The following is a 15,376-nucleotide window of genomic DNA, read 5'->3' as shown; positions in this document are numbered from 1 at the left end:
CAGATCAGGACAGAACGTGCAAACCTCTCTATGGATATTCTGGTCAATGTCCCAGCTGATTGGAATCAAAGGAAGACTCTGTGTCAGGCCAATGGTTAGTCTGTGCTCCCCTGGCTGCATGACTCACCCTTCACACCACGTGGCCATGCCTTTACCAGGCGAGCCACTCAGGGACTCATTCATCCCACTTTCTTTACAATCCCCCAAAGGATGTCATTCCCATGTCTCGAAACCTCTTTGCCAACATGTTTACACTCCTGCAACTACTGCTGCAGTAGAAATGAAAGACCAAGTATAGCCCAGGGATCCAAACCAGCCTGTCAGTGACATGCATGAAGTCATCAATAGCCTCAAACATGACATACAGTACAGACAGATAGACAGCTGCCTTCATATACTGCCCAGATTCTGATACAAACCAAGTTTTATCACAATTGAATTCTCTAGATGAATGTAACACATGGACACAGAGACAGACAGGCATACATGTTGTCTTTATATACCCACATATTCTCAACGACTTGTGTAAAGAATGCCCATAGCAAGTTTCATCACAATTGGACAAGCGGGTCACGAGATACATGCAATTATATCTATTGCCAAATTGCAGGGCTGGGAATAAGACTCCCATTGCATAGCAGTTTGATCCATTCCTGGTTTAACTAGGAGTTTAATAAGACACACCTGAGCTTGTTACCTAGACACAATGTGGCAAATCAGGCTAATTTTAAAAGATGGAATGGAGGAAGCTGCTATGCAATAGGTGTTTTATTTCCAACCCTGAATTAAGTAGAAAAAAGGGGGAAATTATATATATATATATATATATATATATATATATATATATATATATATATATATATATATATATATATATATATATATATACAGTACTGTGCAAAAGTTTTAGGCAGGTGTGAAAAAATGCTGTAAAGTAAGAATGCTTTCAAAAATAGACATGTTAATAGATTATATTTATCAATTAACTAAATGCAAAGTGAGTGAACAGAAGAAAAATCTAAATCAAATCCATTTGGTGTGACCACCCTTTGCCTTCAAAACAGCAACAATTCTTCTAGGTACACTTGCACAAAGTCAGGGATTTTGTAGGCATATAGTCAGGTGTATGATTAAACAATTATACCAAACAGGTGCTAATGATCATCAATTCAATATGTAGGTTGAAACACAATCATTAACTGAAACAGAAACAGCTGTGTAGGAGGAATAAAACTGGGTGAGGAACAGCCAAACTCAGCTAACAAGGTGAGGTTGCTGAAGACAGTTTACTGTCAAAAGTCATACACCATGGCAAGACTGAGCACAGCAACAAGACACAAGGTAGTTATACTGCATCAGCAAGGTCTCTCCCAGGCAGAAATTTCAAGGCAGACAGGGGTTTCCTGATGTGCTGTCCAAGCTCTTTTGAAGAAGCACAAAGAAACGGGCAACGTTGAGGACCGTAGACGCAGTGGTCGGCCAAGGAAACTTACTGCAGCAGATGAAAGACACATCATGCTTAGTTCCCTTCGCAATCGGAAGATGTCCAGCAGTGCCATCAGCTCAGAATTGGCAGAAAACAGTGGGACCCTGGTACACCCATCTGGTCAGAAGTGGCCTTCATGGAAGACTTGCGGCCAAAAAGCCATACCTCCGACGTGGAAACAAGGCCAAGCGACTCAACTATGCACGAAAACACAGGAACTGGGGTGCAGAAAAATGGCAGCAGGTGCTCTGGACTGATGAGTCCAAATTTCAAATATTTGGCTGTAGCAGAAGGCAGTTTGTTCGCCGAAGGGCTGGAGAGCGGTACACGAATGAGTGTCTGCAGGCAACAGTGAAGCATGGTGGAGGTTCCTTGCAAGTCTGGGGCTGCATTTCTGCAAATGGAGTTGGGGATTTGGTCAGAATTAATGGTCTCCTCAATGCTGAGAAGTACAGGCAGATACTTATCCATCATGCAATACCATCAGGGAGGCATCTGATTGGCCCCAAAATTTATTCTGCAGCATGACAACGACCCCAAACATACAGCGAAAGTCATTAAGAACTATCTTCAGCGTAAAGAAGAACAAGGAGTCCTGGAAGTGATGGTATGGCCCCCACAGAGCCCTGATCTCAACATCATCGAGTCTGTCTGGGATTACATGAAGAGAGAGAAGCAACTGAGGCTGCCTAAATCCACAGAAGAACTGTGGTTAGTTCTCCAAGATGTTTGGGCCAACCTACCTGCCGAGTTCCTTCAAAAACTGTGTGCAAGTGTACCTAGAAGAATTGATGCTGTTTTGAAGGCAAAGGGTGGTCACACCAAATATTGATTTGATGTAGATTTTTCTTCTGTTCACTCACTTTGCATTTTGTTATTTGATAAATATAAACTATTAACATGTCTATTTTTGAAAGCATTCTTACTTTACAGCATTTTTTCACACCTGCCTAAAACTTTTGCACAGTACTGTATATATATATATATATATATATATATATATATATGTATATATATATATATATATATATATATATATATATATATATATATATATATATATATATATATATATACATACACACACACACACACACACACACATACATCGAGCATCAAAAGAAACTAATCACTATTATAACACATTTGTTACCGAAAAAAATAAGGTATATAAATGATGGACACTGACAAAATGTTTTTCGTTTCTTTTTAATCACTCAATCATTCATCCTTGACCATGACACGCTTGAGTGACTATAACTGAAGCATATGCACTTAATCACCTCATTAGTGAGGCAGTTGATTGGACACTGGATATGGAGTGATTTCAGCTGTTGAATTGCAAGCTTGAATAAAAGCAATAAAGAAAATCACAGAAAAAAACACAATATGCCACGTCTGTCAAGAGAGCAACGCATGTTGGAGGCTGGACTAGGGCAGTGTACTGTGGCTCGCCATCTTGGGTGCTCGCAGCCAGTAATTTCAAACCTGGCGAGATGGTATAATCAGACACACTCTGTCAATGACAGGCCACGAACTGGGAGACCAAGATCAACAAATCATCTTTGTGATGTCAATTGTTAATCAGCACAATAAAAAGTCACTACACCTGCTCTAAAACGTTTGTCATTTTTCGATCACATCTAGTGAATTTGATCCAAATATAAGTGATAAGTTCCCTTTCATTCTCAAATATAAGTGATACGTTTCTTTTGATGCTCAGTGTGTGTACAGAGATAGCTACAGAGCTAGCTAGATAGGTAGATATTGTGCTACAAGACCTTTCTGTCAGATTAATAACTTCATTTTTTTGACACAATCTTACATGCAAAATCCAGTTAAACACAAATTTAAAAAAAGTAAAAATAGTTTAAGTCTGAACCTCTAAACCATCCCAAATGGTTATTACAAGTCAGTACAGCTGAGGACAAGGCTTTTTGCCCACCGTGAATTCTTCTCAAACAGAACAGCCTTGCAGATCTGACGGTTTTACACTCCCCTGGGCACTCTGTAAAATGTGTAAAGCCTTTTAAAAGGCTCTCTCTCAAACTACAATCTACTTTCTCACTCCCATAACAACCACAAGGAAGAAAAAAACTAAACATGCTGTTCTTTTCCAGCATTTCTTATTTATAGTGGTTTAAAACCCTAGAGTGCTGACCATACAATACTTCACTGCCGTTTTTCTATATTGAATCCCTGTGAAATACATGTACACGAATGGCAATCAGACTCCTATTGCATAGCAGCTTCATCAATTCCAGGTTTTAACACTAGGTTGATTAGCCACAGTGTATAGGTAACAAGCTCATGTCTGTCTTATTAAACTCATAGTAAAACCAGGAATTGTGAAGTGGGAATCTTATTTCCATCCCTGAAATACAAAGTCAAAAAATTTGAGAATGCAAGTACAATTCTCGGCATTAAATGCCAATGCGTGTGGTTATATGACACAGCATGTGACAGTGTGCAACTACTCAGCAACAATCACGAGAGAGAAGGATATCAGTGACCTCACAAGGGGCATGCCAGCGAGTGCCAGAGCAACCGGCTGGTCTCTCAACACAGTGACTGCATTGACCAATGTGTCCATCAGGACAGGCTCACCAGGTGTTTCTAGAATGGCTACAAGCAGGTCATGAAGGATGGAGCCTGCAGACAGACGCACAGGGTTACCAGATTTCCAGAGGGAAAAAAATAAACTTTTGTTTTCCCCTTTAAATTCAACTCTGAAGCAGTTAAAATAAGTACATGATAACACAATCATAATTTTTTTTTTTTTAAAGTATATAATTGTGACAGAGATCGAATGATTCTTGGTGTTAGATCTCCCTCCTGACCTGTGAGAGCATTGTATAAAAGGAACAGAGTACCCTTAACTAAATGGCACAACAATTTATTCCTTAGGGTAGGTGGAAGTCAGTCATTTAGGAAGGGGACAGAGCTACGGTACCCAAACTCAATGACTCAGACGAGAAACGGCGTGGCATCCGAGGATTGGAGGAGTGGATGAGCTCATTAACCTAGGGGTCATGAGCAAGGGTATAAATAGGGGTCGTAGTGTAAGTGATCTGTTCCTTGGTAAATGGTTAGTGTTTTAAACCTACAAGGAGTCTGTGTTGCAGTATCGTGAACCGAGAGTTTTGTCTTGTTTGTTAACTGTTGTCTGTTTTTTAATACGCTACCAGTAGCACGATCCGGAGCTGTAGCGAAAGCCAGCATAAACCTGGACCTCACTTTCACCCCTGCATTTCACAGAGAACTGTATTGCACCACTAGCACTTATTCACTATCTCTAGGAACTGTGTTTGTGTTTTGTGTTTAGTGTTGGTGTGTAAAACTGGACTTTTGTTTTCCGGGTCAAATACCGAGTGATAAACGCCGCTGTATCACTCCATCATTATTATTTACAGGTGTTTGCCATAAGGCTCTGGACATTGCAAATCATTCAATAAACACCCTTGCACCTGGAAATCATTGTCTGTGTGTTTTGTATCCACTCTGCACTGCACTCACCTGTATTCACTCACCACTTTGCCACAATAATATATAGATTTTTTTTTTTAAATCAGTTATATAAATGGTTGTGTTAATCAAAACACAATGGGGACTAACTTAAAAGGGTAAATTGCTGGTGGCACTCATCCCCCCCCCCCCAAAAAAAAAAAAAAAACTAACCATGGTCCAGGAAGTTAAACAGAATATGAATTATTAAACACATAATCAGAATTATTTAACAAGTAATCCATAAGTTTATTTATTTTATTTGTGTATAATAAATGACTGCGCTGTCAACTTGCTGCTACAGTTTTGTACTTCTAAAAAATGTGAATATAAAACAGCAAAACCAGGACGATTTAACAATTTTACTGTTTCTGACCGGGACAAAAAGTCAAGGCTGAAAAGTGGGAGCGGGACGTTGGGTAACCCTGCGTGCGCAACACAAGATGACAAACACACAGTGCTGCAATGACCAGAGACAGAACCCTTCAACATGAACAGTGCGCTGGAGGGAGCTGCAATGACCAGAGACAGAACCCTTCAACATGAACAGTGAGCTGGAGGGAGCTGCAATCACCAGACACAGAACCCTTCAACATGAACAGGGCATTGGAGGGAGCTGCAAAGACCAGACACAGAACCCTTCAACATGAACAGGGCATTGGAGGGAGCTGCAAAGACCAGACACAGAACCCTTCAACATGAACAGGGCATTGGAGGGAGCTGCAAAGACCAGACACAGAACCCTTCAACATGAACAGTGCGCTGGAGGGAGTTGCAATCACCATTCACAGAACCCTTCAACATGAACAGTGCGCTGGAGGGAGCTGCAATGACCAGACACAGAACCCTTCAACATGAACAGGGCATTGGAGGGAGCTGCAAAGACCAGACACAGAACCCTTCAACATGAACAGTGCGCTGGAGGGAGCTGCGTTTCTTGTGATCATACTAAAAGAAATCATGGTGTGCAGTCCTATTTTCGATTACAAACACATTGTATCACAAACACTTGTAAAACAATTCAAATCAGACAGGAAATGTTCTATTAACAAGAATCTGCATGCTTGTTACCATACATGTACTGCCTCTTTGAAAGCCTGTGAGGGTACAGCACTAAAGAGAGGGGTCTTTATTTGTCTTTTTTTACTTTTATTTGTCTTTCGATCATAATTCTTGTATTTGCAACCAAAATAAAAGTTGGACAGCATGTTTCTGTATTTGCACCTGTGATTATTGTTTGGTTGTTTAGAATAAACATGGTAATGTGTGGAGTTGTTTAAGTACTTTTTAGTGTAATTGTTATTATATTTGTAATTACTGCAGCATAATTGTAACAAATTGTAATTAAACAAATAACACTGTAATTGGGATTGCAATTTCAGCAATCAATTCTGCTGTAATTGTAATTTAAATTCACCCAGGTCTGTTCTGGACAGAGCGCCCCAATCAGATGAAATATTTAATTCCACTGAACTTGAAAATTCAAAGAAATCACACACTGATGTAACTGCTTAGATTATTATTGGGCAGGCTCGCTGGCTATTGTTTCTGAAGAGACTTCACCAGGGCCAAGGTTGGTTGTAAGGAAGCAAGGTGGGGAAGCTTATTAACTTTGCACTGTCTACCAGTGATATGACTCCCCACCTCACCTCAGAAAATAAAGTCTTTTCAGGACCAGTTTTCTGGAATAGTTAGTAAGCATGGTGAATTGTGATATAAGTAGAAAAACAACAGTGACACATAACAAGATATTAAACAGGTAAGAAATGAAAGCGGTCGCAGCTAACAAAGTACTCCCTCCCTGTTGTCCACATCTATGCACTGCATAGCAGAGCTGCCTGGACTGATTACTCAATTACTGGGACTGTGCTCTGCACTGAAATCAGGTGCGGACAGTCAGGTGAGGGTCGCTGGTGTCGATTGGGCTGATTTACCATTCAGAGTAAAACGAATGAAGAAGCAGCTGCTTGGGTTTGTGTGGATCGCTGCTTTTTTAAACTGTGGAGGAGCAATCCACACAGAGCTTGATCCGAATAAACGATTAATCGGTGTGTGCAGTTTTGAAAGAAACACATAGCTTAAATAAAGGCCTCAGTTTGCCTTCCAGGAAGTTTGACACGCTTGCACTTTCTAGGTCATTTATGCCCTTTATATATCTACTTGCATACAAACCTCAGGGTGTGAATTTCAATCGTCAGTCAGTAATCAGTGATAGAGAAATAATTAGGCACTCATATGAAAATGCTAGACCACTTTGTGCTTTAATTAGGCATCTTAAAACAACTTCAAAAAAGCATTTTACTATTTGTGGCTGTGTGTTCCTTTTCGCTTACTTTATTTAATGAATTGCATGTGTGGCTTATTAAATTAAATTAAATTAAATTAGTCACTAATTTGCCTATTTTGACAAGATTCTCAACTAGTGGCTTGATTTCATATGCATAACCAATCAAAACTGCAGAAGCAATGGGGTGTTCTAATACATGTGCACACTGCTGAACTACAGAAGCAATGGGGTGTTCTAATACATGTGCACACTGCTGAACTACAGAAGCAATGGGGTGTTCTAATACATGTGCACACTGCCGAACTACAGAAGCAATGGGGTGTTCTAATACATGTGCACACTGCCGAACTACAGAAGCAATGGGGTGTTCTAATACATGTGCACACTGCCGAACTACAGAAGCAATGGGGTGTTCTAATACATGTGCACACTGCCGAACTACAGAAGCAATGGGGTGTTCTAATACATGTGCACACTGCCGAACTACAGAAGCAATGGGGTGTTCTAATACATGTGCACACTGCCGAACTACAGAAGCAATGGGGTGTTCTAATACATGTGCACACTGCCGAACTACAGAAGCAATGGGGTGTTCTAATACATGTGCACACTGCTGAACTACAGAAGCAATGGGGTGTTCTAATACATGTGCACACTGCTGAACTACAGAAGCAATGGGGTGTTCTAATACATGTGCACGTTGCTGTATGTGCATGGCGTGAAGAATGTAAGGAAAGTTTTTGTTAGCTGCAATCACTTTACATACGAGGAAGACGTAGATGATAGAAAGCATCCCTTGAAAAGGGAAGATGTTTTTCTTGCATGCCAAGTATCAAACCAGCTGCTGTCAGGGCACACAAGACAGAATCACTGCAAGTGGTAATTTAGAGGAAGCATGCTTTCAGGATGAAAGTGCTGCTTACTGTACTGCACCTGGTCGTACACAGCGCTGCCCTGGCTGCATGGTGAGGAAAAAGGAAACACATGTTAAATATTTCAGATCTTCACCCTGTTTTCAGAAAGAACTTCTGAGAGCCAGTCATTGAAAACATAGGAGGGCAGAGAGAGAGAGAGAGAGAGAGAGAGAGAGAGAGAGAGAGAGAGAGAGGCCCAATAAGCCTAAAATATCATTTGCATAATCTAGTCCTTCGAGTGTAAGCCAAGCCACTCAGAATTTACAGTCCAACCCTTTTCATATCACTTCAAGGAAGGGTGAAATGGGGACATTATCATAATGGGTGCCGTGGTATAAACTGACAAGTGACCTGAGGCAATGCAATAGGATCTGCTGCCTAAAGCAGTCTATTTCCATGTATGTTCAGTGGCTTCCACTAATCAAGTTGAGTGTATTACTTACGCACCCTTTCATGAGTTAGGCCCACAAGTCTGGTCTGTCATACCAAGAGTCCAAGAGAAAGTACACTCTCAACTTGATTAGAGGGAGCCACTGAACACTTAGAAAGACATTGCAATTCATTAAATCAGAATCGAAACCCTGTTATTAACTCACTTTGTCTGTTTAAGCTCTTTAAAAGGTTTTCAATGCTTTGTCATTGACATTCCGAGTACGAAAGCTACACTCTCTGCGAAATTCTAAGTGGAGTTGTTGCTAATAGCTGCCCGTTAAACGTGATTTGGAGAGCTCTTTTGAGGCTGCAGAGGTGTAGTAGGTGGAGTTAATCAGCGAAGGACACTCACGTCTTTTCTGTGATACAGCTTGCAAGCAGGCGGTTATGATGTCATTGTTCTTCTGCACTTTGTTGGCTAGCCGGTCCTTCCTCTTCACCTGGCGGACCAGCTTTGCAGACTGCACCCCGATCCGATAGTTCACTTCCTGTATAATCCTCTTCAGCTCATCAATATCTGTTTGCATTAAGAAAGACAAAAAAAAGGATTCAAATGTAATCTTTTCGTTTTGTAAGGCGTTTGAATTGGATATTAAATATACTGTTTCAAGACACTGAACGGGCAAGACTAGGAGTGCAAAAAGAATATTTGCAATAAATTTACAAATATTATTATAGGCAACTGCAGTATTGGAGAGTTTTGCATCAACTCGAATTGAGACATCATTTAAAAAAAAAACTATAGGAACATAATTTGGATCTTTTATTTAACATCATGTAATCAAAGAAACTACAAAATCATATCATATCAGTTCGGGTATTTGTGTTATATACCTCGTTGTCTGGTGACATTTGGTTTTATTTGTACAAAAGTAAATCGAAATATTACTTTGACGTTCTAAATAACGCTCTATAATAAGCAGTAGCGCACAAAATTCAGGCAGTGTTACACCGCTTAGGGCCTCGCATATTTATGTCCCGCCTCTGCTCACTCATGATTGGACAGCTGCAAAACCAGGGCAGATTGGTTAAATTTACTCAAGCCCATCAGGCAGAGAATACTTTCAACTGTTTATGTCCCGCCTCTGCTCACTTATGATTGGACTGACACTGAGAAAATGCAGGATTTTCTATTGGTTGTTTTTATTTTATATACAAAAATAAAAATCTGCACAATTAAATTGTAGAAAAAATGTAATCTGCAATCAACTATTTAGTTGATTAATCAGGTACGCGTTAAGTAGGGAAAAGTCACCTTAAATCCGTACGTTATGTTTTCAGTTTTTTAAAAAAAATTTAATTTATCATATTTTCCAGTTGTTTTTACTGTTATTTATAATATTTTTTCACCATTAAGAAAATAGTATGCAAATATGTATCATATGCAACACATTAGGTCTTGCACATTTTTTTTTACTTGTGGATCTTTGCGATGACTTCTTATTTTGTTTGTTCATTGTGAATGTTTTTTTTTTTTCCTATAAGAGAATGGTTGTCGATTCCAGTTTAAGTTTGCAAAAAAAAAAATTATATATAAATTAACTTTAGCATTTGATTAAAATTTTCCTGCAAACCTTATGACTATAGCAACTGATTGCATCTGTACCAAAATCTGACAGTGTACCTTTCTGACTTTACATAGTATAGTAAATTGTGGATCACAAAATAAAGCTGGAAAAGTGAAATGAGGACTTGGCTAATTTGTACAAATTGATTGACTGGGGAGAAGTATATGTTGTGAGCATCAAGTCTCCATATATTACAATGTCATTTAACATAAACGGAGGTCTTTTTCAAGTTAAGTCACTTACAGGACACTTTACATGTCTAAAAAGAGTACAAGGAAAATGCTTGTTTTTTTGTTTTTTTTAAATGTAGCGCTCCTGTGCGGGCAATGGCAGTACTAAGAATAGTATAAGAAAAGGCTGGAAACTAGAAAGCGTGGAAATTAATGAAAGGAGCGAGTTTTTATTTCGACGTTACGTCATAGTGGAACTGCCCACCAACTTCCTTGTATGTAAGTGACCCCGCACGGCTATTAAAAGTTATATTAACACGTGTCTATATTAATGCTTAGACAGACTTTTTTTTCAAGCGGCTATGGTATGCAAACCTTGCCTATCCTAACAATGGAATGTTGTTTCCTAATCATTACTGGACGATACAGTCTTGTGATATGGTCACAGCAATTGGGATTCGGTATGACTAAAACTAATCCAACAGTTTCCCTATTCAAGGAAAGATTAGAAATGAATGCATTAGCTTGAAGTAAAATAGTCAGGTTGTACACGTATACACACTAGTACTATGCATCGTAAACCCCCAGAGTTTTTATGTTTTATTTACAAATGGGTTGTTTTTAGTTTATTTTGCCTTCGTTACTCAATCGGTACTTTATTATTATGTATTTATTTAGCAGAGGCCTTTATCCAAGGCGATTTATAGAGACTAGGGTGTGACATAGGGTTACCATATGGCTCCAGATTAACCGGACGCTGCGAGACAGAACGGGATTTCAAACTTGCCCCTAAATTGAAATAAATGAAGGTGTAAATGAACCATCCTTAGCTACAATTAAGAATGGTGCTTAAATACCCGCATGCGCGTCAAATAATTGTATTAAACTAAGAATGAATTGCAGCCAGTCGCTATTTTTTTCTGTTTGTTAAAATTCAATCGCCCATATTATTCTTCAAATACAATTTCATCATCATCTCGTTGCTCTATCGATAAATTAGCTATTCGTTCATTAAGATCTGATCAGAAGCAGCTGATCAGTGTGAATTGTTTGCTGCGCCCAAGCAATTCCACCACAGCAGGATTAATCTCAGCAAAGGTGGAGCTCATTTATAAGTGAATTACTTTCAATTTGGGGGGAATTTTGAAATCCCGGTCTGTCTCAAAGCGTCCGGTTAATCTGGAGCCATATGGTAACCCTAATGTGTTAACAGTGCAACAGCTGCAGAGTCACTTACAATTACGTCTCACCCGAAAGACGGAGCACAAGGAGGTTAAGTGACTTGTTCAGGGTCACACAATGAGTCAGTGGCTGAGGAGGGATTTGAACCGGGGACCTCCTGGTTACAAGCACTTTTCTTTAACCACTAGACAGCAAAGCCTCCTTATTATTATTATTATTATTATTATTATTATTATTATTATTATTATTATTATTATTTTATTATTATTATTAATTTCTTAGCAGACGCCATTATCTAGGGCGACTTACAGTTGTTACAAAGTATCACATTACAGATAAGAGCAGTTATAAAATACAATAAAATCAGTAGTAAGAGCACATTCAAATACAGTAAATAATTACGTTTGAGAGCGACTTCGACTAAGAGCAGTTAAACTTGCAAATATTTGGTTATAAGAGTAAATACCACTAAGAGGAAGTAGGAAGTACAATAAATTGATAAGAACAATTTCAAATAAGAGCAACTACAAAAAAAAACGTGAAAACGGTTACCTTTAAGAGTAAAATCAAGTACAAGATACAGAAAATATAATTATGAGTGAGAGCAGTAGTAGAATACAGCAAAGTGTGGAGCAGTTCAAGATGATGCAAGTAGCCTACTGATACAACTGGGTGCCATACAGTCCAGTATGGTCGAGAGTTGCGAGGCGTACAGATGCTGTCTGCTCTCTGCATTCAGAAACTGCTAAAACGTCGACGGACTCTAAATACAAATAAAAATGTAAAAATACCAAATGAAAAAAAGGCCGCCTTCTAAAAGCTCACCACAGCACCTGTGCACGGTAATGGAGCAGTAGTCCCATGATTTTACCATGTTTTATAATGATTTGCCATGTTTTTAAATGCCTTTTACCGTAACCCTCTGGGCTTTACAATGCATTACCATTCTCTCACAATGTTGCATTATACTTTACTACTAACCTTGTACAAGGCAAACCACAAAAATAATTTTAAAAAAAAACAACGTTTTTTTTTGTTTTTTTATTTGTTACAAGCCTAATGTGTTAACAATAAAAATGTTAATGTAACCAAAACAGAATATGAAAGAAAAAAAAAAGATATCGCCTTTTTAAGGTTGGTTGCATTGCTGTTTTGCTTCCCTGAGCAACAGTGGAACATATATGGAACACAACCATAACCCCCAGCTGCTGCACGTGCATGCCTGTTTAGTTCACAGACTGGCAGAATGGGAAGGCAGCTTCGAGGGAACATAAACTGGACAGCCAACAAGGTCGGTCTCCTGAACAGCGGAGTGCACATAACAATAAACGATATGGAAGAATGTACTAAACAAACAGTATAAAACATAATGTAAAGACGTTTCTGAACACCAGTAACATAGTATTACACCTGGGTCTTTATAACTGCTGGGAAGTAAATCGGACTCCCGTTGTATAGCAACGATCCATTCCTGGGTTTACTATGAGCTTAGTTTGCACTGTGGATACTCAAGCTCGTAATAAAACATGGAAAGGGCGAAACTGCTATGCAGTAGGAGTCTTTTTCCATCCCTATACGTGCACTATACTTCCTGAGTTTATAAACAGAATAGCGGCCACTTATTAAAAATAAAAATTACCAAGCATAGTCTAATTCTTCAAATATCAAATTGATAAATTCAGAAAGCAATTACTAAGATCTCAATATTGAGACCATAATGCATTAGCCAAATGGTGAGATAGATAGATAGATAGATAGATAGATAGATAGATATAGATTTTCAGGGACACCCAATTGCAGCAATACGCTAATTCCCACCTTTCTGAGCCAGATACTGCATCTGGTGTCGTTTGGTCTGCTTCTCTTGTAGTTCTTGCAGGAAGTTTGACTCGGTATTGCTCCGGCCAAGGAAAGCATCCGAACCGGACGCCTCGGTGGAGCTATCCACGCTGTCAGCACTCTTCCTGCTGTTACAGGTATAGGTGTCATACAGCTCGATCAGGAGATAATCCACAATAGATGATCTTGGGGCAAGCGGGTTTCCTTCACCTCTGTGTCTGATGTCACAGGAATCGTCACTATCGCTGCTAAGTCGAACTGTATCCTCCGGTTCGTGGTTCTGGGTCGAATGCCGCGTTGATGGAGGGCTGTGAGTGAACAGACTCGCGCCCCCCTCCGACTCTCCAAACTCAGTCGGTGGGGCAGCGGCAGGTACCCACTGCTGAAACGCAGGGAACCCATTGGAAAATGCACCGGAGTTGACGAAGACGTCGTTTTCCCCAGCCGAGCAGTTATCATCGAAAGAAATGTCGATCTCCAAAAGTTCATTCTGGCTGAGCTGTCCATGCGACGCCATTTCTCACACGGTGCTCCATTGGGTTTACACCTCGCACAGCCCCGAATGCAAACAAATAGCGACAGCACACGCACTGGAACTTTTTTAATCAGCTTTAGTTTCAAAGTGCCTGCTGGAGACGGTACAGTTCCGGGTGTAACCCATTCCACTTTTGGGAAGGGTTGAATTCTTGCTCTGTTTGTATTCCTGTTTCCTTCCTGTGATTGAGAACAACGCGGACGCCCCTCCAACTCTAGTAGTACAGCCCGTTTATAATCCCAAACTGCACCGACCCGTTTAGTTACAGGTGGATAACTGGAAAGGGGCAGGCCCTGTGGTACACACCTGTGCAGGTAAACAAAACAGCAGCACAGCCAATGAAATAACCGTAAAGGTGACGTACGCTGTGGTGATGAGTTGATGCTTTTGCTTCACGCTGACTCACCATTAATATTTTAACTTCAGCTGCTGCAAAATACATCAAAATGTGATACCAGCATTTAACCTGTGACTAGAACTCCATTAAATAAATTAAACAACTACATTACATTGAAATTAAAGTGTTTTAATACTTTAATAGAGAAATACAAAAAACGCAAAAACAGTCTACCAAAGGACCGCCATATTTAGCAGGACTAAACAATTATTTTATCACACTGCTTAGACATGCTATTAAATACAGCAATGATACCCAGGACTCAGTGTTATGAGAGGGGGGTATTTATTTTATTTACTGCTTTCACATTTTCAGTTATGTCCAAATACAGCGACGACTGCCCACACATGCATCAGAACTCCCCCAGGAGCTATAACAGGAGTACTGTATTAGGGTAAGACAGTGGATCTCAACTCTGGTACCTCTCCATTATAAAACACGTATTCAATGTAGGCGTATTCAAATACAGTGGACTGCTATTGATTAATCATTTACATTCCCTGCTTTTTCCTACATTTTCAATTGATGTCGTCCGTCGTCCCCCGTCCCCCCACCAAAAAAAAAAAAAAAACCTATGCTAACCTCTGGGACATAACGCATTATTAAACTGGTGTGAAGGAGTGAAGGAGACGTAAATCAACTTGAAATCACACTAAGCACCTAAGGGTCAGGGTCAATTAGGAGAGAATATTTCTGTACTTGTGTTGTGCGTGGTCCATAATGCGATCCTGCAATCTCCCAAAAAACAAAAAAAACAAAAAAAAACAAAACGCAGCGTTTTCAACATGGGTCCTCAAGCTCAAGCACATACAACGACAAGGCGTTCTTTCTTTCTTTCTTTCTTTCTTTCTTTCTTTCTTTCTTTCTTTCTATGTTTTTCAGTTTTTCGTCTGTTTCTGTTTTTTAGTACATCTTGAACCTTTTTTTAAGTTTGAGATCAGCATGGTTAACAGCAAAATGTTCTCTAGTAAAGACAAAATCTTTTTACTCTGTTCCCCACAAGGGCTTCTTTTTTTAATCAGCAGAAGCAAGAGATGACACTCATTTGATTATTATTAGTCT

At 39.5% G+C, this 15,376-nt stretch overlaps 1 protein-coding gene across 2 annotated transcripts in view; it reads right to left on the bottom strand.

Annotated features, from left to right (window-relative positions):
* Positions 1–14,203, bottom strand: part of tbc1d30 (TBC1 domain family, member 30) — a 47,531-nt gene extending 33,328 nt beyond the window's left edge. For both annotated transcript variants that reach the window (XM_034024246.3, XM_034024247.3), the window contains exons 1-2: positions 13,362–14,203; positions 8,976–9,140 (exon numbers count right to left, since the gene is read on the bottom strand). In XM_034024246.3, coding sequence (XP_033880137.1) covers positions 8,976–9,140; positions 13,362–13,899 — 703 coding nt within the window. In that variant the 5' untranslated portion in view covers positions 13,900–14,203. The remainder of the gene's footprint in view (positions 1–8,975; positions 9,141–13,361) is intronic.
* Positions 14,204–15,376: the final 1,173 nt, after the last annotated feature.

The sequence above is a fragment of the Acipenser ruthenus genome, chromosome 7 (genome assembly GCF_902713425.1).
Source record: "Acipenser ruthenus chromosome 7, fAciRut3.2 maternal haplotype, whole genome shotgun sequence".
NCBI classification, from domain to species: domain Eukaryota; kingdom Metazoa; phylum Chordata; class Actinopteri; order Acipenseriformes; family Acipenseridae; genus Acipenser; species Acipenser ruthenus.
This window is presented reverse-complemented; position numbering and strand designations above follow the sequence as displayed.